The sequence below is a fragment of the Paramisgurnus dabryanus genome, chromosome 23, assembly GCF_030506205.2.
Source record: "Paramisgurnus dabryanus chromosome 23, PD_genome_1.1, whole genome shotgun sequence".
NCBI lineage: Eukaryota > Metazoa > Chordata > Actinopteri > Cypriniformes > Cobitidae > Paramisgurnus > Paramisgurnus dabryanus.
In genome coordinates this window covers 22,133,394-22,153,626 of record NC_133359.1, presented here as the reverse complement: position 1 = coordinate 22,153,626, position 20,233 = coordinate 22,133,394, and the positions used below count along the sequence as shown (strand labels likewise).

General features: G+C 40.2%; 1 protein-coding gene across 1 annotated transcript; it reads left to right on the top strand.

Moving 5' to 3' along the window:
- The first annotated feature begins 63 nt into the window (after window positions 1-63).
- On the top strand, window positions 64-18,297 carry tubgcp6 (tubulin gamma complex component 6). Its single transcript, XM_065291418.2, has 25 exons — window positions 64-215; window positions 630-1,426; window positions 1,589-1,752; window positions 1,840-2,056; window positions 2,160-2,321; window positions 2,561-2,682; window positions 5,072-5,135; window positions 5,260-5,369; window positions 6,375-6,466; window positions 6,588-6,727; window positions 7,903-8,052; window positions 8,339-8,420; window positions 8,967-9,055; window positions 9,141-9,256; window positions 9,435-9,573; window positions 10,700-10,786; window positions 11,063-13,034; window positions 13,140-13,295; window positions 13,381-13,549; window positions 13,709-13,850; window positions 13,936-14,130; window positions 14,206-14,338; window positions 14,611-14,824; window positions 17,018-17,211; window positions 17,506-18,297. The coding sequence occupies exons 2-25, from the start codon at window positions 665-667 to the stop codon at window positions 17,595-17,597; spliced, it is 5,763 nt and encodes a 1,920-aa protein (XP_065147490.1). The 5' UTR covers window positions 64-215; window positions 630-664; the 3' UTR covers window positions 17,598-18,297.
- The last annotated feature ends 1,936 nt before the right edge of the window (window positions 18,298-20,233 follow it).

The following is a 20,233-nucleotide window of genomic DNA, read 5'->3' as shown; positions in this document are numbered from 1 at the left end:
AAGCTGTTGCCTTTTATCCAATGAGATTAGAGAGAGGGCGGGACTTTAGAGTGCAGCGCGGCGGTTAAGGAAGTCTGTCATGAAATCGCTTCTCATGCTTATGTGTATTAATTTTATAATATTAGATTTATAGTTTGTTTTATATACACCTGCATATTTATCGCTAATGCGAAATAAACCTTTGCAGCTCGGACAGCTGAAGCTCGAGTCGCATGGTGAGTAAATGCGTTCAGTGACATATTTGTGTGGACGATTACGTTGCTGTTGTGTTTGTTTACTGGCTTTAGCATTAAACGGCTGATATTATCATGAACATGTAGTATGTTAAATTAAGATTTATATGTATAAATAACCTTATTACTACAATGTAATAAGCTGCATGCTGTGATTATTGGATTTACGTGATCTAAATGCATTTTTCATTCATGAATTAATAAATAAATTCTTAATCTCACTGTACATATGTATGTACATTTTACGGTATAAGAAATTCATACCGGAAGCATGAATGATAGCATCCCAGTTTAAAAGTCATTAAAATGAGATTATAGCAGTAAAATAAAATAAAGTGGTTATATGGGAGGACAGATTATCCGTTATAATTTACATTTATATTTTTTAATGTGCAGGTCCCGCTGCATCATGATTGTGCACGCTTTTTGAGATGACAAGTTGCTACGGCAACAGCAGCAGCATCACTGAGCTGCTGACTGCACTCTGTGACTGCAGCCTCTCTGGGTTGTCATGGAAACGGCGTGCTCTCGGAGGGGTGTCGCGGGAAGGGGCGCGCCGAACTTTGCGCAAGCGTGCGTACGGTGCGCTGCTGGCCGGACTCTTCCAGGATGGGGCGTCCAAACAATCACCAAACCCACTGGTGAACACGCCAGCCCACAACAAAATACTGATGATCTCATTTGACATGCGCGTATCTGGCCGCGATGAGGATGCAGAGAGGTTGGAGGAGCTACTGGGTCAGCTGCGAGACGGTGTGGGTTCATCGGGACTGACGGAGCTCAACTCAGTCCTGGAACTGCTAGTTCAGCTTGCCGGATCTGTGGCTCCACCCCCTTTGTCTTTCAGTAACGACTACATGCGGCGAGACCGCCCCGTGCAGCGTAAAACCCCACTGGGTGGGTATCTAAGTCAAGACATGCAGAGGTTGGAGGAGAGGGCGTGGTCTCTAATCTGTAGGGAGGAGTGGGTCGTGTTTGGGGGAGTATGTAGGACCCTGAACATCATGGATGCCCCGCCGGGTACCGGGCTGCTGGGACTGGGGCGCCGAGTGGAGACAGAGGAGAGGTTCGAGAAGGAGACCAGACTGTCACTGTTTGGTGCCCTCCAGCACTCCAGAACAGCAGATATGGATATTCGGCTAGACCTACCACCCATCCCCTCTAATGCGGACCTTACCGGACTCAGTATACGGGTGAAGATATTAAATTGCTTTATTTTACAATGATTGGTTGAACTAATAGTAAACTAGTACTGGTTTAATATTATATCTGGAGAGTAAGACCACACTGACGTATACTTGGTAAGTTCTCTTACACTTGTATTACCATTAGCCTGCATGTTCTCATATCTGCAGGTTCCTCTCAGTCTGGATCAATCTGAAGATGAGGGCTTCCAGTCTGCCACTAATCTGACTCCAGATTCCCAATCTGAGCCCAGTTCCAGCCCAGAGATCGACGTGTGGGAGGCACTCAAGACGTTTGTGCCAGGTAGACGACGGTGTTGGGAGAACATCGGCTGGTGAGAAAGTTACCACAATGTGTCAATGTACTGCAAATTACTTTGGTTTGATCTTCTAGAGTATTTTTGATTCTCTCGCTCCTCCAGCCCGCCGGGTCAGAAAGAACCTCCATACCTGACAGAGACCGGCAGAGAGGCGTTTGATCAGCTGTACAGGCTGTGGGAAGGAGAAATGAGGAATGTTTTGGCTACACAGACCCCATCGCCCCTTTTGCCACTGCCATTGGACTGTCAGAGTCAGCTGGTCAAAGATGTGCTCAATGTGTTGATCGGTGTGGCCTCTGCCACATTCCCCCTCAATGAGGTATCTAAATTAAATCTGTGACGCTTTCCAGGATAGTCTAATAATCGAATATTTTTAATATTCGTTTAATTCTAACTTTTATTTCATTTACACACTTTTCCAGACATGCGTGCAGTTTGACGTTCGTCCTGATATATGTGTGTCCGGGACGTCGCCTGAGAGCGTGTCTCGTCTGCTGGGTGAGCTGGCTCAGTACGGCACGCATTATCTGCGTTTGAGCCGCTTCTCGCTAAGTGGCGGCAGCCAAAAAGGGCTCGTCTTCCAGGTAACACATTATTATATCTTTTTAGAAATGATCAAGGTTTTTACATCTTACAGATTAGTTAAACAGCCGCGTGTGTGTGTGTGTGTGTGTGTGTGTGTGTGTGTGTGTGTGTGTGTGTGTGTGTGTGTGTGTGTGTGTGTGTGTGTGTGTGTGTGTGTGTGTGTGTGTGTGTGTGTGTGTGTGTGTGTGTGTGTGTGTGTGTGTGTGTGTGTGTGTGTGTGTGTGTGTGTGTGTCGCAGGCCTTTACAGGTGGGATGCGGCGCTATCTGCATTACTACAGAGCATGCGTGTTGAGCACGCCAGCCTCTCTGAGTCTCCTAACCATCGGCTGTCACTTCCGCAAACTAGGACGTCAGCTCAGGTAAAAGGGGATATTTCATTAAACAGCTTGGTCCTGAATAATGTTATTTATTTAACTTCATTTAGCACTTACATAGGGCTGGTATAAAATATATTTTTTTAACGATTTATCTAGCGATATTTTTTTCGTTGCATCGATTAATCGAACGATTAATTTTATCAGTCTGATTCGAATTTGATTCGATTCGATTCTCGATTATCTCCCCATTAATTAACTAAAAGCAATTTATACATGTTGATTTACATATCTGAATGGAAACGTTTCAATTAGTGCTGGGCAAAGATTAATCGCGATTAATCGCATACAAAATAAAAGTGATTTTTTGCATAATATATGTACGTGTACTGTGTCTAATTATTGTGTATATTTAACCACACACACATTCATATATTCAATCCAGAATTGTTTTACTTATATATAATTTTTTTAAATTTATTTTTAATATAGAATATATAAAAATATAAATAAATATATGTAAACATGTAAATGTTTCTTAAATACATACATGAATGTGTGTGTATTTATTTATACATAATAATTACACACAGCACATACTCATATTATGCCAAAAATCACTTTTATTTTGTATGCGATTAATCGCGATTAATCTTTGCCCAGCACTAGTTTCAATATATGTTTATTGCTCTTAAAATTACAAAATATAAAGACTATACAAGTGCAAAATAATGCATTCTTAGTCCGAGGTAGCATTCAATAAAGCATAAAGCACTGGAGTAATGGCGGTGCTACTACTCTACGGCCATTTTGGTTCTGACGAATCAACATGCATATTTTGCGGCGACGCGTTGACCCAGCCCTACACCTGCATATAATTTACAGTCATTCACAGTTAGATGTCTAATGCTGCGTACACACCAAATGCAGAGCATCGCGTTCCTCGCTCTAGATAACTGTACTTGCAGTATTTAACTTTGTTAGCAAATTTTTCGCTTGAGTTGAATATCTTCAACTTAATCCACAATAGGTCATTCTTGTGATTCGTCTAGATCCAATGAGATTTAAAAAATGAGGGGTGAGGGGCGTCTGCGACAGGGTAGCAGTAAATGAAATTATGAAAATCATGTCCAGCTATGTGATAACAATGTCAAATCACTAGCCAGTTTGGCGGGTTATGTTTTACAATTTATAGTCACCTTATTTGCTGCCTGCTGAAGTTGAAGCAGTCTGTAAAAAATTGAGCGCACACACTTAATTCGTAGTATTTTCTCATTCGAGTTTACGCGCCCACATCACATTGTTGTGTGCGTGGTCGCAAAAGCTTAACATTTGTGCACATATTTAAGCACCGCAGTTTTAAATTAAGTAATTTTAAGCCGCTGAAACACAAACAACAGTACTATGCGTGCGCTGTTTCTGTTTGAGAGGATCGTCCAAGCCGCGCAATCACTTCTTATTGAGCAAGTGAGTAATTTTGCTGCTGTATAAGCCTTAAATGCATACACGCGTCCAAATTCCCGTCTTTTGCGAGTATCCTCATAAACACAAACATTTAGATCTTAAGAGAATGTAAACAGCTAAAAGAGAAAACGCGTGTGTAACAGTATATTAGATCCGGACTTGGGTCTTAAAGGGGAAGTTACCTAATTTTGCTCCTGTCTGTCACTTGTGTTAATCAAACAGCATTGAGAGAAAATTTCTTATAAATCACTTTTCTACCTTTAATAAGATTTGTACGTCGAATTGTACACCAGCTTGATTCGAGTTGATCGTTCAGGGTTTATATTCATACTGTTTTAGAGCTATGAATGTAAACAGAGAAAACCCTGAATGATTTGTTTATGTACTGAATAATATGAAATACAAATTTCTGTAACATTTTGCAAAAAGGTTGTATTTGTTCACATCAGTAAATGCATTATGAACAAAAAAAACTGTGTACGCCCCATTAAAGGTAAAGCAGCAGCAGAAGTGTAGATGGGGGAAAATAACAACTAAATTACAATCTTTTTGTGCAAGAAACTTGACTAAAAGTATGTGTGATAATACATTTGCAACAGTATAAAGTGCAATGTCTCAGCAGGTGCGTTTGTGTAACTTTAAGGAGGATCTCTTGACAGAAATGCAATATAACATACACAACTACATTTTCAGTTGTGTATAAAGACCTTACAAAATGAACTGTATTACGGTGTTTATTACCTTGAATTGTTTATAACCTTGAGACGTTTTTAAAAACCGTGTGTCCCCCTTACTGTACATAGAAGTTGCCATTTCGCGCAGCCATGTCAGACAATGACATGTTTGTACTGTGGCGGCTACCTTAGCTTCTCTATGCATTTCGAAAGGGATAGGTGAGCTTTGAACTGATGGCAAATTGCAATCTCAGACTTGTAATTGATGTCCATGTATGTGACTGTGTATTGATCAGGTATCTGTCAGAACTGTGTTGTGTGGATGGAATCGCCGGTGCGGGACGGACAACTTTCCCGGTGGTAAGAAACATTTCGTTGCAGAGTTTAAAGCTGATGTCTCAATGTCTTGAGTGTAAAGGTACCGTTTCAACTTCGACGTGTTGTTGACAGGTGGGTTTGTGGTGTTATCTGTGTTTTTGTGCAGGGTGTGAAGCTGCTCTCGTGTCTTTATAATGAAGCTCAGAGTAACTGCAGTAATGAGAATCATCCAGTCTTGCTGTCTCTTTTGAAGAGCACCTGTGAGCCGTACACAAGGCGAGAAACTTTCACTATTCAAGTCTGGCTGCATCAATTCATTGTCTGTATTTATTAAACTGATAGCAAATAGGGCTGTGATGATAAATTGCGTGTCCCATTAAAAAGACCTGTCTGAAATTGATTCCGAATCAAAAGGATGCGATTCTGTGTTTCATGCGCAGCTTGTGCGTGAACTACAGCGTTTTGTTCAGAAAGAAGTCCTTTTCAATCTGAAATCGTTATGAGTCGGAGTAGTTTATATCGTGCATTTGAAAAAAGCAACACTCGTTTTACAAAATCATTTAAAATATTCGTATTATTTTATTCAAAATATTCTTATTAAATTATCATGAAAATACTTAAAACTATTTGAAGAACGCCGATATAAATATTCTTAGACATTTCCTGGAATAGTGTTTGTAACCGGTACTACTTCTGTGGCACAATTGGCTTTTGGATGTGCTGGGATTTTACAATAATTCATTAAAATTCATTAATTGAGAAAACATGCATTTGCACGATTAACCGTTAAAGCCCTAATAGCAAAGAGTGTTTTATATTTTACATTTGTATCATTTTTCATTATTTCGTTGGACTGCAACGATTAATTGCAACTAATTGTTTACAGAATAAAAGTTTTAGTTTATATCATATATATGTGTGTACTGTCTATAATAATTATGTTTATATAAATAAAACATGCATGTATATATCTTAAGAAATATTTACATGTTTATATTAGAAATGCATAACGATTAATCGCGATTAATCTATAGCAGAATGCGTGTGCATTTATCTGTACAAAGTTATATGATGTAAACAAAAACTTTTAAATTATACATGCATATTGTGTGTATTTATATATACATAATTATTATACACGGTACACACATATATATGATGTAAACAAATACTTTTATTCTGTAAACGATTAGTTGCGATTAATCGCTATGCAGCCCTAATTGTGTGTACATCAACCATGTGTTTTTGTCTATTAAATTAATGGGTATGATACATGTGTAGGTTTGTTTCAGACTGGGTGTACGGAGGCGTTTTCCGTGATGTCTATAAAGAGTTTATGATCGAGGTCAATGAAGATTATCTGACCTACAGAGGTGAGCGTGTCGGGTCTTCAAGTTCTTGTGATAGATGGACGAGCAGATTATCTGGTGTGTCTAATGAAAGCCAAACACCAAATAACTGTTTAAAAGTCATTCGTTTTTTCTGTTTTCACAGATAAGAATTTTTGGACGCAGGGCTACACTCTGATTTCGCGAGACGCAGAGGAATGCGTGCCCGTCTTTCTCAAACACATTGCCAACGACGTTTATGTCTGTGGAAAAACCATCAACCTGCTAAAGATCTGCTGCCCACAGGTACCACTGGAACAGATAAAATTACACAAGTTCATATAATCATGGCTTTGCTATATAGACCAGGGGTCCCCAACCTTTTTTTCACCACGGACCGGTTTCACCTTTAAAAAAACTTCGCTGACCGGGAGGTGAGGAGTCGCTGAGTTGCTGTTCAAACTTGCTGAAAATCCTCCTTTTCGAAATGTACGTTTTAAACGGAAGTAAGGATAACAACCATGCATTAGGAAAATTAATAATTGCTTTATTTAGGCTATAGTATATTTTCTATAGACGTGTAAAACCATATTTTGGCGGATTGTTTTTTACTTTCATTGTTTTTACTAGTTTGCCTGCCCATTTAGTCTTAATAATTAATGGAACCTAAACGAACTTGGCTTGCTGTTCTCGAAGGCAGCTCGAATCTTGTTCGGGTTCGAGACCCAATTCCAAGTAACAGAAGAGAAGAAATATGCAGTGAAGGAAGAGAGATGCCAGAAGAATTGCGGCTGGGCGCAGAGGCACGCAAACTCACGTTTACCATGATTAATGATGATTGACAAGTTTAGGTTCCTTTCAAACCTACGTTAAAAGTGTAGCCGTTAAAATATTATTAGCCTAATAGTTTATTTTGATCATGGTGCTACGATCGATGGATAATTCTGAAGTTGTTTTAAAGAAGAATAAAATAATTACTTTTCAGTTATTTGCGCTGTCACACATTTGAACGTCTCCGCATATGTACATCATTGCGACGTACATTTGCAAATGATTCATAAAGTCATACCTCCGCAATTCTTTGATCGATTGTGTTTTAGAAGTACTGTATGCTCAAACTCTAAGGACAGCAATGTAATCGCTGATGCGCTGGTAGAGAGAGAGAGGCGGAGAAAAAGAGAGAGAGCGCGGCTCTGTTCAAAAGTGGAAATGATTGATGTTATTTGAAGTCGGCTCTTACAGTACAAAATACCCGATTAAGCTATCACGTGGCTATTATAAAAAAAATTTCGGGACGTTCTTGCGACCCGTTGGCAACTTGTCCACGACCCAGTACTGGGTCGCGACCCGGTGGTTGGGGACCTCTGATATAGACTATAGCCATGGCCTGTGATTTTATTCGCAATATTGCATTGCTTTTTTGCTTTTATAAATGGCTTAACAGCATCCAAAACTAAACTGTTTCTATATTAAACAAACAGCACTACATCTTCTGGTCAGACGTGCCGGTGCCCAGGATAGCAGTGACGTTCTCGCTAGAGGAAGTAGAGGAGATCGAGAAAGACTGCGCTGTGTATCGCGGTCGAATGGAGACTATTGCCAGACACAGCGCCATCAGCAGGGAGGAGAAGGTATTGCATCTGCGCTTATCATGATATGCTTATATGTCCGTAATTGTTACATTTATTCCAGTTCAATTTAGTTCTGTAGTGAGTTGGCTGAATTCAGAGATCCTGTTGTCATGGAAACTGAGAGATTTTTTAATGCCCAGACTATTAACCCAGTTTTATCTAGACGCACTGACCTGCACTAAAATAAGCTTTGTTGTTGTTTTCTTCTGAACTGTCTTCATTCATTTTCTCCCTTCTTTTGGTTTCTGTCTTCCTCTATCTTTTCCTATAACATTTCTTTTCTTAGGCGATGCACACAGAGCAGGCACGACAGGAGCTCATTAACCAGGTCAGGCAGACGGCAGCCAAGACCCTGGAGAGGATTAGAGGTCAGAAAGCTTCTCCTCGGTCCCCGTCTACACACACACTTAACTCTTTGCAGTTTGTCACTTTTCTGTCTGGGTATAATTAGACTAGGGTAGCCAAACTATTAATGCGAGGCATTGTCTCGCTTATACTGGTAAATAATTGCCCGATTAGACAGGGTGACATCGTATGACCAACATGCATAACGACCAAGTATTTTTTTTATGTGATGTTTGGAAGGAAACTAAATTGGAAGTATAACTCAAAGGGCAAAGTGGTATTTAAATGTGTGTGGGTAAGGATATCCACTTGTTTGACAAGCTCAACCTCAAATCTAGTGACTGTTAAAGGGAATATTATAGTAAAATGGGTTGTTAAGTTAACCTTACACTATCAATATTTTCAAGTGTCTGTGCAAACTCAGGCACAGGAGAGCACACATCTGTTCTCCTTGTGCAGGTCAAACATTAATTATCAGTACAGACAGACACGGAGGCGGATGGATGGACATCAAGCAGCGTTTGGAGTCTACAGCTGACGCCCGCTGTTTTCTTTCTCGCCCCCTGCAGGCCACCAGGTGTCGCAGCGTCTGGCGGAGGAGGCCCAGAAGAGAGAGCGATTCGAGGAGCTGAAACAGCAGCTGGAGTTAGACCAGGAGGTAATAAACATGATAAACGTGTTTGTGGGAGTAGAGACATCTTGAGCCAACCGGAGGCGTTTTAACGGTGTGGATGTGGTTTCAGTGGCGCGGTGCTGTGAAGCGGAAAGAGCTGGAAGACGATTTTAGCTACGCTCGAGAGCTCAGAGATCGAGAACAGAGACTGCAGGCCCTCGAGGAGCAGCTGGAGCGCCGGGCACGGTGAGGCCCGCAGGCTCTGACCACAGTAACATTAGGATTTAAAATTTGATGTAAACTGGAAATCAAGTATTACAAATAGTTGCAAATGACTAGGAAGAAAAATGTGTTTGTGTTCTATAAATTGAACTCGCCAGCATGACTTAAAGGCAGCATTGCTTTCTTATGTGTGTGTGCTCAGGATGGACCTGATCGCTCAATACAGTCAGTTATCTGAAGCCGCCGTTCGACGTGAGCTCAGAGCCATGTGGAAAGTTCAGAGGATGAAACTCGACGAGCTCAGGGTGAAATTTCTACAGGAGGACCAACTGAACGTTCAGGTGTGGCATCACAACAGTAGACAGAGTTCAGTGTCTTTATGTTACTGTGCATTTTCAGCATTAATTTTAGCCAGATTTGTTTATTCAATAAAAATGCTAATACATTTACTGCTGTGATAATAGGGGGGTAATTAGCGGGGACCTGGCAACACTATAAATTATTGATATCTTGTCACGCTTTCATTTATTTGGTGGATAGTTACTTAAAACTGTAACAAAAAACATTGCATGTATTGGCAGCAAGATCTATTAAAATGATTGAAATATTCATAAACGTTTGCCATATCTAAATGGTTTTAATAAACAAAATGTTGTGTATAGTCAAAGTTTTATGTTGATGCACATTAGGGGTGGGAATCATTTTGACCCTCATGAGTCGATTCAGAATGGATTTTTAGGGGTCCTGATTCGATTCAGAATTTATTCACTATGTACTAATTAGCATATTTATGATGCCATTACATCACATTTGCACTCAAGGTCAGACTAGCGCCATTCCCGCAGATGAGTTCCACCTATTGGTGGAATTATTTTCTAAACTAACTTAAAAAAATTGATTTTTGACATTTTTGAATCGATTCAGAATCATCCACGCCCGCATCACTATGCACCTAAGAATCGATTCCCCCCACCCCTAATGCACATATCAAAGAGACTATCAATAAATGTGATATACGTAATTATGAGGCAGCAAAAATATTGCACCTCTAATGTCAATCCTCCTGTTGTATCCTCAGTTAAGTGGAATGGTGTAGTAGCTAAAGCTTAGTGCTGTAGGGTAGCTGGTTAAAGCCTTTGGAAAGACCCATGACTCCTCTATAGTGCACCCTTGAGCAAAGCACTTAACCCCAGGTTGCGCCAGGGGGGACTGCATTAAGTGTACTGGAAGACTGTAAGGCTTATCGCTTTGGATAAAAGCTTCTGCCATATGGCAAGTTACTAAAAGTGCCTTGTTCAAGGGAACAAAAATGAAGCACAGAAGTTCAATTTATGGATTACCATCTCAAGAAGTGAAACATTAGGCTAGTGATAAGACGATCTGCAAGTAACTAGGGACATACCTAAAGGTATCTGTCATTAAATGTGTGAAAGTGAATACATTTCATTTTAAATAAATCCTATACAGGCTATGTTGGAGAAGTATCCTTTAGGTCAGGAAGTTCCTGCTCTAGAGACTTCCCACAAGCAACAGGCTTCACGAGAAATCAATCAGGTCTGTTTGCTGATCTTTCTATTCAGTTATGTACTTGCATTCATGTGTTCCCTAATCTATGTTCTCACAAATATAGTCATCCTCACTACTAACACCTTGCTTGGTTCAACCTTTAAAGAGCATCATAAACTTTCAAAAAATTCAAAGTACTGACTACATTAGTTTTATTTGTTCCTCTCTATGTATATCATATCATCCCAGGATGCATAACACATTGCATTCTACAAACACTGCTATATTACTTTTAGTTTATATTGATTGCATTTTTTATCACAGCTATCTGAGCATCAGTCTCAAACAAAGCAAACTGAAGATGCTGCAGTCCCAGAATCCTCTGCTACTCCCTCCCTTCCTACCACAGGCAGTGTTGATGCTTTGATGATAGAGCAAACTGTCATCTCTGACTTCCTTCCCAAGCCAGACAATGGTGCCATGACCCAGGCCCTCCACAACGTAGGCTCAGACCCACAAAAGTTGGCCACGACTTTTGAATCCAATACTCAAAATTCAGACCACGTCCACTCCTCTCAGAACCTACGACCAGTGACACAGCAGTCACATCCGTCAGCCTCTCACATAAGTGTTGGAGAAAACATCTCGGAGGTACTGGAGTCTTTCCCCATCCCCAGTCTTTACGGACAAGCATCCAATTCCAGCTTTCCATTGGGGCAGTTCACTCCACAGGTGCCAGTGGGTCAGCCGAAGGCTAATATTCATGGACACCCTTCAAAGAGCTCTGTACAACTGGGTGACTATCCAGCCTCAGGGCAGAACAACAGTACAATATGGCTGGACTCTAAGACCCAAACCACTGAAGTGAGAGCTTGTGAAGCAGAGAGTAATAGGCAGTACACAGAGGAGCAGCCAACTGGAAATGAGGCAAGAACAGAGCCCATAGCAGCCAGTAGAGGTTCAGAGCCAAAGCAAGTTGCCCAGGAGCCAACAGAAGAAGCCAAGTCCTGTGAGAGTGTCAGCCAGCCCTCTCACTCCTCTCAGCCAGAAGAGCAATCTGTGTCCCCTCTCATCAGCTTCCATGACTTAGAATGTGATGCACATGTGAAAAATTACAGCGGTGATCCCGATCCAGCGATTATCTCATCTCTTACCTCCCTTGATGTCCATAGACAGACCTCTGATGGCCCTATAAGGGTATGCGAACAGGTTTCTGAGATAATCACTCCGCTTCCCATGCCTAACATACATGGGGACACCTCTAACAACCATTTAAGAGTAGATGAAGGCATTTCTGAGCTATCCTCACTCCTTCCTACCCCTAATATCCATGGCCATGCCTCTGATGCCCATATAAGAGTAGGTGAATACACTTCTGAGGTTACTACTACCATCCCCACCCCTAACATCCATGGCCATGCCTCTGACGCTCATATAAAGATGGGTGAACACGTTTCTGAAGTAACTACTACTATCCCCATCCCTAACATCCATGGCCATGCTTCTGATGCCCATATAAGGGTGGGTGAACATGTTTCTGAGGTTACTACTATCGTCCCCATCCCTAACATCCATGGCCACGCCTCTGACGCTCATATAAGGGTGGGTGAACACGTTTCTGAAGTAACTACTACCATCCCCACCCCTAACATCCATGGCCATGCCTCTGATGCTCATATAAGGGTGGGTGAACATGTTTCTGAAGTAACTACTACCGTCCCCACCCCTAACATCCATGGCCATGCCTCTGACGCTCATATTAGGGTGGGTGAACACATTTCTGAGGTAACTACTACCGTCCCCACCCCTAGCATCCATGGCCACTCCTCTGACGCCCATATTAAGGTGGGTGAGTTTGTGTGGGATGTTACTACCTCTTGCCCACGTTGGAGCAAATACGGGCACTCCTCCGACAGCACCCTTAAAGCGGGTTGTATGATGCCAAATGCCGCCCCTTCAGCCATTTATCTTCCTGGCAGTGCTTATGGACACTCATCAGACTCCGCCTTGACAGTCGGTTGTGTTGTGTCGGGCGTTGAACCTCAACCCTCTTCAATACCCGGCAGTGCATATGGACATTCTTCACAATCAGCCCTGGGTACTGGGTGTGTGGTCAGTGGGATTGAGAGCACTCGACCCAGCTCTCTTCTCAGCAGTGTCCATGGACATACTTCAGATTCTGCTCTGGGCATGGGCTGTGTGGTGGGTGGTGTGGTGCCAGGGAGTTGGTTTGCTGACACAACATTGGACCAGGCATCAAATGACGCAGAGAAACAAGCCAACACGGAAACCCAAGGTGAGAATGTGTAACTGATTGTTGATTCTGTTTAAGGGGAGTACTGCAGCTATAAATGATGTCTTTTAGGAAAATGTAATTTTTATTTGTATTTTAATAACGCAGCGCCCCCTAATACATTGTTCTCCCTGGACGAGGGGCTCGCCGCCTGGGCTCTTGGACTCGGCCTGTCCCCTAAAAAAAGCCCAGAGGATCGATACCTCCTCAGCCTGGCCTCACAGTACCAAGCCGAACAGTACCAAGACTCATACGGCCTAATGAGTAAGTTCCTGCCCTCACTTTTTAAAACTTTAGTTGTTTTCTACTTTTAAATATAAAGATGTTTGTGTTCTTGTTCCTGGCGTAGCTTCAGATCCAGAATCTGAGCTCCTGCAGCAAGTGACAAGGGGTCCGAACGGACTGCCCGTTGACCTCTCACTTCACCGGGCCACAGACGCCACTGCTGTTCAGCTTAGTGAGATGATGCCACTCCCAGTTCTCATGAAACACTCGGTCACCACGCCACTCATAACCCAGTACGTACACCAGACTTAACTGGACGTTACAGTTAGTCCGCAAATGTCTTAAATTGTTTAAGGATGTAACCAATTCTAAAAAAATTGTAGAAATGATTGTGATGGTGGTGAGTTGGCAAGCGTCTTATCAATTGCTCTTATGCTCTCTCTTTCTCTCAGTGTGTCCATGGTAAACAAGGCTGTGGTGGATTATTTTTTTGTGGAGTTGGGCGTGGAGAAGCACTTTGAGACTTTGAGACATTTCCTGTTAATGGAGGATGGAGAGTTTGCGCTATCTCTTAGCGATCAACTCTTTGAGAAGGTCTGAATGCAGCACATTGGTTGCTACATAATGCATAAAATGTAAATCTTACATTTTGTGAATGTGGTCTTTTGTGTGTTTTCAGTTGGGTAGCGGTCAGACGCCTGGTGAACTCTTGACTCCGCTGGTGTTAAACTCTATTCTGAATAAAGCGTTACAGTACAGCGTTCACGGTGACAGCGAGCTGGCCTCTCATTTCACTTTTGCCCTCAGATATCTACCGGAGATCTTTCATCCTCACGCTCCTGACTCGTTGAACTGTCTCGAACTGCGCTACAAGGTCAGAGAAAGTTTATCTCCTGTTTTTAGTTTCAGATGAGCCTGACAGATGTTCATCATCTCTCTTTCTCTGCAGGTGGACTGGCCAGTGAATATCGTCATAACAGACAGCTGTCTGAATAAATACAACAGACTGTTTTCCTTCCTACTGCAGCTCAAACACATGGTTTGGTCGCTCAGGGACGTCTGGTTCCACCTGAAGAGGACGGGTTTGTATTTCCTTTCTTGGAAATTAAAAAAGTGCATAGTGCATGCATTTAAATTCAATCTTGTGTTTTTACCTTTATGCATTTGGCAGATGTTTTTATTAAAAGCGATTCAACAATTCTTGAGGCATTTTATATTCAGGGTTGTGCTCAAAAATGCATTGGGCTTTAGAGAAATAAAACTGAGATTTGGAAAGGCATACAGTCTGTTCCAATGTTACTTTATGATGGAGTGGAGAAATGTTTAAAATGCTAGCTGTCTGTCTCTTTATCAGCTCTGGTGAAGGGTGCGGGTCGATCCGTTCAGTTCCACCAGCTCCAGCTCTACAGACACGAGATGCAGCACTTTGTGAAGGTCATACAGGGTTACATTGCTAACCAGATCCTTCAGGTTTCCTGGAGTGAGTTTACACAAAAACTGAGCAGCGCCAGCGATCTGGACGCAATTCACCGTACGCATGCTGAATACCTCAACAGAGCCATCTTCAGGTGAGACACTATTGGAGATAACAGTTTAAATTGTTGTGTGTAAGTCATTTTCATACAAAACTAACACATATTACAGGGTTCCCACAGGTTGTTGAATACTTGAAAGTTTGTGAATCTGGGGGGAAAAATTCAAGGCCCTGGGAAGTTTTTGAAAATATACATACATAGATACTACAGGTCATTGAAAGTGCTTGAATCTATTTTATGCAAGAAGTTTTCTGGAAAAAAAAATCCATATTATTCCCTGTGTAGTGTAGGGAAGGGAATGAGACCCTGTTTCTCCCTTGCCATACTTCCTGCGTCCCTGTAATGCCGTCTTTGGCAATATTTCAGATAGCGATATACTTCCTGGCTCCCGCGTCACCCTGTCTTTGTCGTTAAGCCTCACCATTGGTTAAATTTGATATACACATTCAGACGCACTTACCCCTGGAGGCGTTCCCAAAGTGTCAGCGCAGTCAGTGACACAGCCCGAGTTCCCTCGAAAGGGAACTGTAACAATGTATCTTAAAAGGTAACACAATGTAACCTTGCTCTCACTTGAAATGTGTCCCCACATTTAGTCCTCGAATTTGAGGGTATTGGACCTGGAAAGTCCTTGAAAGGTCCTTGAATTTGAAGTTAACTAAGGTGTGGGAACCCTGATATTAGTATTGTTTCTGGAGTTGATAATCTATTAAAACGTGTGATTTAATTTTACAAATAATATATGATGTTTTACATACATCCCAAGGAAATCTAAGTCTGGTTATTGGTATTTTATTGTGTGTTGCGAGCCGTGCTCTTCTTTTTTTTTTTTTAAATAAATGTCCACAATGTTCTTATACATGCATTACTTGGTGTGCTCGAATTTATGTGGTGTTTTACCTAGAAGGGATACAGCAACAGCCTTAATCTCGCAAGCTGTTGGGTTTAGGGTAAGGTTTAGGGTAGGATTAAGATTAAAACAGCGCTCATCTGTCAAGATTTCACAACATTTTGCCATTGACAGACCAATCTCCAACTTTTAGCAATTTACTCCAAATTGTGTAGTTATATGACTCTTTTAACTCTTTCCCTGCCATTGCTGGTTATCTCGTCAATTAAGAAAAAACTACGGATGCACCGAAATGAAAATTCTTGGCCGAAACTGAAAACCGAAAAAAAAAGGGAAACCAAGGCCGAAAACTGAAACACAGAAAAAAATTATTATGCCAATTATTAGTACCATTGCATTTATGGCAGTGGGGAACCCTGGGTCCTGTAGGGCCACTGTTCTGCACAGTTTAGTTCCAACCCTAACCAAACACAGCTGCATTTCATTTTCAAGTAATCCTGAAGACTTGAATTAGATTTATTTTTCAGGTATGTTTAATTAGGGTTGGAAATAAACTCTGCAGGACAGTGGCCCTCCAGGACCAGGGTTCCCCACCCCTGGTGTACTAACTAGGGGTGTGACGGATCACAAAACTCATGGTTCGTATCACATTACAGTTTTTGAGGCACGGATCGGATTATTTTTTGGATCAGCAAAAAGGGGGTGGGAAAAATCTAATAACAAATGAAGAAAATGCAAACATTCATAAAAAGGACAAAGTTGCACATTAAGTTAGGTCTAAAATTAGCATTAGGTACCGAAATCGATTTAAATGAATTATAACACTGTCTTTACTGTATAAATTTAATATAATTATTATTTTTTAGAGCTACAGAAGTGATTTTCTCTTTTTCTTTGGTTGTTTAATTAACATTAATAACACAGACTTAAGTAGGTTAATCGAGGTTACTGTCTCTTTAAGACCAAATAAGCACAGACTGGTTTCTGACTGTAATCCATACATAAACTTAAGACCTAAACAAATGTTTTCATTAGAAAAAGAATACTGTGGAGATCATTTTGTTTATATGTGCCCTGTCAATAACAGAAAGATTTTATGTTCGCTTGTTTTTTGAAACGCGTCTCTCGTATGCACTACTGAGTGCCCTTAAACGCGCGCGCACAAAGAGACAGAGGGTGAATCCCAAACAGCGCAGCATAAACAGTCGCCGGGAAAGAGTTAAATTCATGCATGCCAAATTCTTCAAAAATCGAATTATACTGCAGAGCAGAAGTAGTTTATTTTTGTTCATTGAAAAAATATATATATTATCAATATATTTATGATAAAGGTTTTATTTTGAGATGAAATATGATTTGTGATCTTTATCTTTCAGGGGTTTGTTGACGGAGAAAGCAGCTCCAGTGATGAACATCATTCACAGCATCTTCAGTCTCATCCTGAAGTTTCGTGGTCAGCTCATCGCACAGCCCTGGGAGCTCCAGCAGGGGGAGCCGGTGCACCCCAGTTTCATTGCCATGCAACAGTCCTACAACACCTTCAAGTACTACTCCAGCTTCCTGTTCAAAGGTAAGCCGCTCGTACAGGTGTTTTATCAGCAAGGTAAATACAGCGGCCACCAACAGGAGAAAGATCAGAGTCTGTAGCTGCTGAAAGAAGCTGATAAGATTAGACGGACACACCTGCCCGGATCTGTGTTTAAAGCAGGATATATATTTTGGCTTGCATTCAATACTAAGAGTGTCGAGTTCTTTTTTTTTAAGAAATAATGAACAGGTGTTGACTTGTGATACAGTTGTGACATCAATCATGATTTTAAAACTTTTAACATAAATAGGCTAATTGTAAATCTTTGTTTTGCAGTGGTAACCAAACTGGTGGACAAAGGCTATCAACCACATTTGGAGGACTTCCTATTGCGGATCAATCTCAATAACTATTACAAAGACTCTTGATTCTCCTTTGCGTGCCCCTGCTGTGTTCAGTTTTAACAACAAGCGTCTGGATAGAAACCCTTGCTGGCGCAATCTTTCACAAAGGATGACTGTAGACATTTTTGTTTGGAAAATTCAATAAGCAGAATCCATTTTTCTCAGTATTGATTGAAACATTTCTGACGTGTGCCAGTATTGATGCTCTCATCCACAGAGAATGACTGGCGCTATATATGTGTAAAATAAAATATTTAATTTACATTGACTCTGATGTGAGTTGAGATTTTGCACTCTAAAAGGGAATTAAAAATGGTCACAAAGCTTTATTAAAGTTTTACATTCTGAAAAGTTACAGGTTAGGGCAGAAACATCGCTGCTCATATGTAAATAGTTACAGGTTTTATTTTTCAGCATAACATGCTTAAGCTCATCGCAGGTTACAGTTCAGAAAGAGGCGTATTCAGAGTTGAACATGTTTGAGATTTTAAGATCTCTCCATCAGTAATGTAAACACAGTTTAAATCAACTGTAACCTTCAGTAAACAAATTGTTAAACTCACATGAATGAATCTGTTTTGAGTAAAGCGCTGTGCATTTGCTGGATGCGGTGGTTCAGATAAACCCAATACTGAGGAAAAAGCCTCTCAGATCATTTAAACGTCCTTAAAATTATTATGTAGTGGTCTGAAAAGCAATTTAATAATTATTTCTGGAAATTATATTTAGTTTCATCTTCTACCCGCCCTGAGAAAATTAATTTTTCACAAACTAGAATTATAATACAACATTAGGGCAGCATTTCTTATGCACTGATCTGTAGAGGATCTGTTCTTTACGTTTAATTTCTTAACGTATGTTAAATTATAAAAAAAAAAAAAAACTAAAACGACAGACACTACAGTATGTTAAAAACTTAGTCATAAAAAAAGAAACCGAACGATGCTTCGTCTCCGAAATGAGAATCCAAAGAAATAACATGAAATGTAATTTTGCATTTTAACACAAACATGGACTGAATCCCAATTTACAAACATTTAAGTGTAACAAGTAATCGCAAAACTTTGTATTTTTGAGGGTGTGATGCGACTGAATGCAACTGTTAACATCCAACAGCATTTAACTATTTATTACCTTAATTCTTTACAATTAGCAGCAATTCATTCACATTCCCATGAAGGAAACTGTAAGCACATTAAAAAAATTATTTGTGACCCTGGACCACTAAACCGGTCATAAGTCATACGGGTATATATTTGTAGCAATAGCCAACAATACGTCGTATGTGTCAAAATTTAATTTTTTATTCTATTATATTCTAATATAGTATTTTTAGTTTATTTAGAAAGATTTTTTTTTTCATGAAGATATATTTTACATTTTCTATGGTAAATATATAAAAAAATATTTATTATTAGTAATATGTGTTGCTAAGGACTTAATTTGGCAATATTTTTTCAATATTTACATTTTTCCAGTCTTAGATGGCAGATTTTCAAATATCTTGGCCAAATATTGTCCTAACAAACCATACATCAATGAAAAGCTTATTTATTAACCAATTAAATGGTGGTCCAGGGTCGCATTTTAATGAACTGGCAGTAATCATCTGTATCATACGTTTTTCAACATACGAGTTAGTGTACACTTATCTTTAATACTACATGAGTATGTAAATTGGGATTCAGGAGTTCATGTGCTCTCCTAAAGCTGTGAAGTTTCTAGATCAATATTAATGGAATGGTGCAGTGGATCTCAGTGGAATGAGAGACAGTATATTCTTTATTTCATCATTTATCTGCGCATCAACTAAAAAGACACTCCACTTTATTTAAAAATAGGCTCATTTTCCAGCTCTCCTAGAGTTAAACAATTGATTTTTACCGTTTTGGAATCCATTCAGCTGATCTCCGGGTCTGGCGGTACCACTTTTAGCATAGCTTAGCATAATCCATTGAATCTGATTAGACCATTAGCATCACGCTCAAAAATAACCTAAAAGAGTTTAAATAATTTTCCTATTTAAAAGTTGACTCTTCTGTAGTTACATCGTGTACTAAGACCAAAGGAAAATAAAAAGTTGTGATTTTCTAGGTCAATATGTCTAGGAACTATACTCTCATTCCGGCGTAATAATCAAGGACTTTGCTGCTGTACCAAGGCGGTAGGAGGCGCAATGATATTACGCAGCGCCTGAAAATAGTCCCCTGCTATTGAAAGTAACAATCGGGACTATTTTCAGGCACTGCTTGATATCATTGCCTCAAGAAGAGTCAAGTTTTAAAAAGGAAAAATATCGAAACTCTTCGGTTATTTTTTAGCGAGATGCTAATGGTCTAATCAGATTCAATGGATTATGCTAAGCTATGCTAAAAGTGGTACCGTCAGACCCCACAGATCAGCTAAATGGATTTCAAAACGGTACAAATCAAATGTTTAACTCTAGAGGAGATGGAAAATGAGCATAGTTTAAAAAGTGGAGTGTCCCTTTAAACCTTCATATTAGGGCTGTCAAAAGATTAATCACGATTAATCGCATCCAAAATAAAAGTTTGTGTTTACATAACATATGTGTGTGTAGTGTGTATAATTATTATTTATATATAAAAACACACACAGTCATGTATATATTTAAGAAAAATTGGTTATATTTCTATATA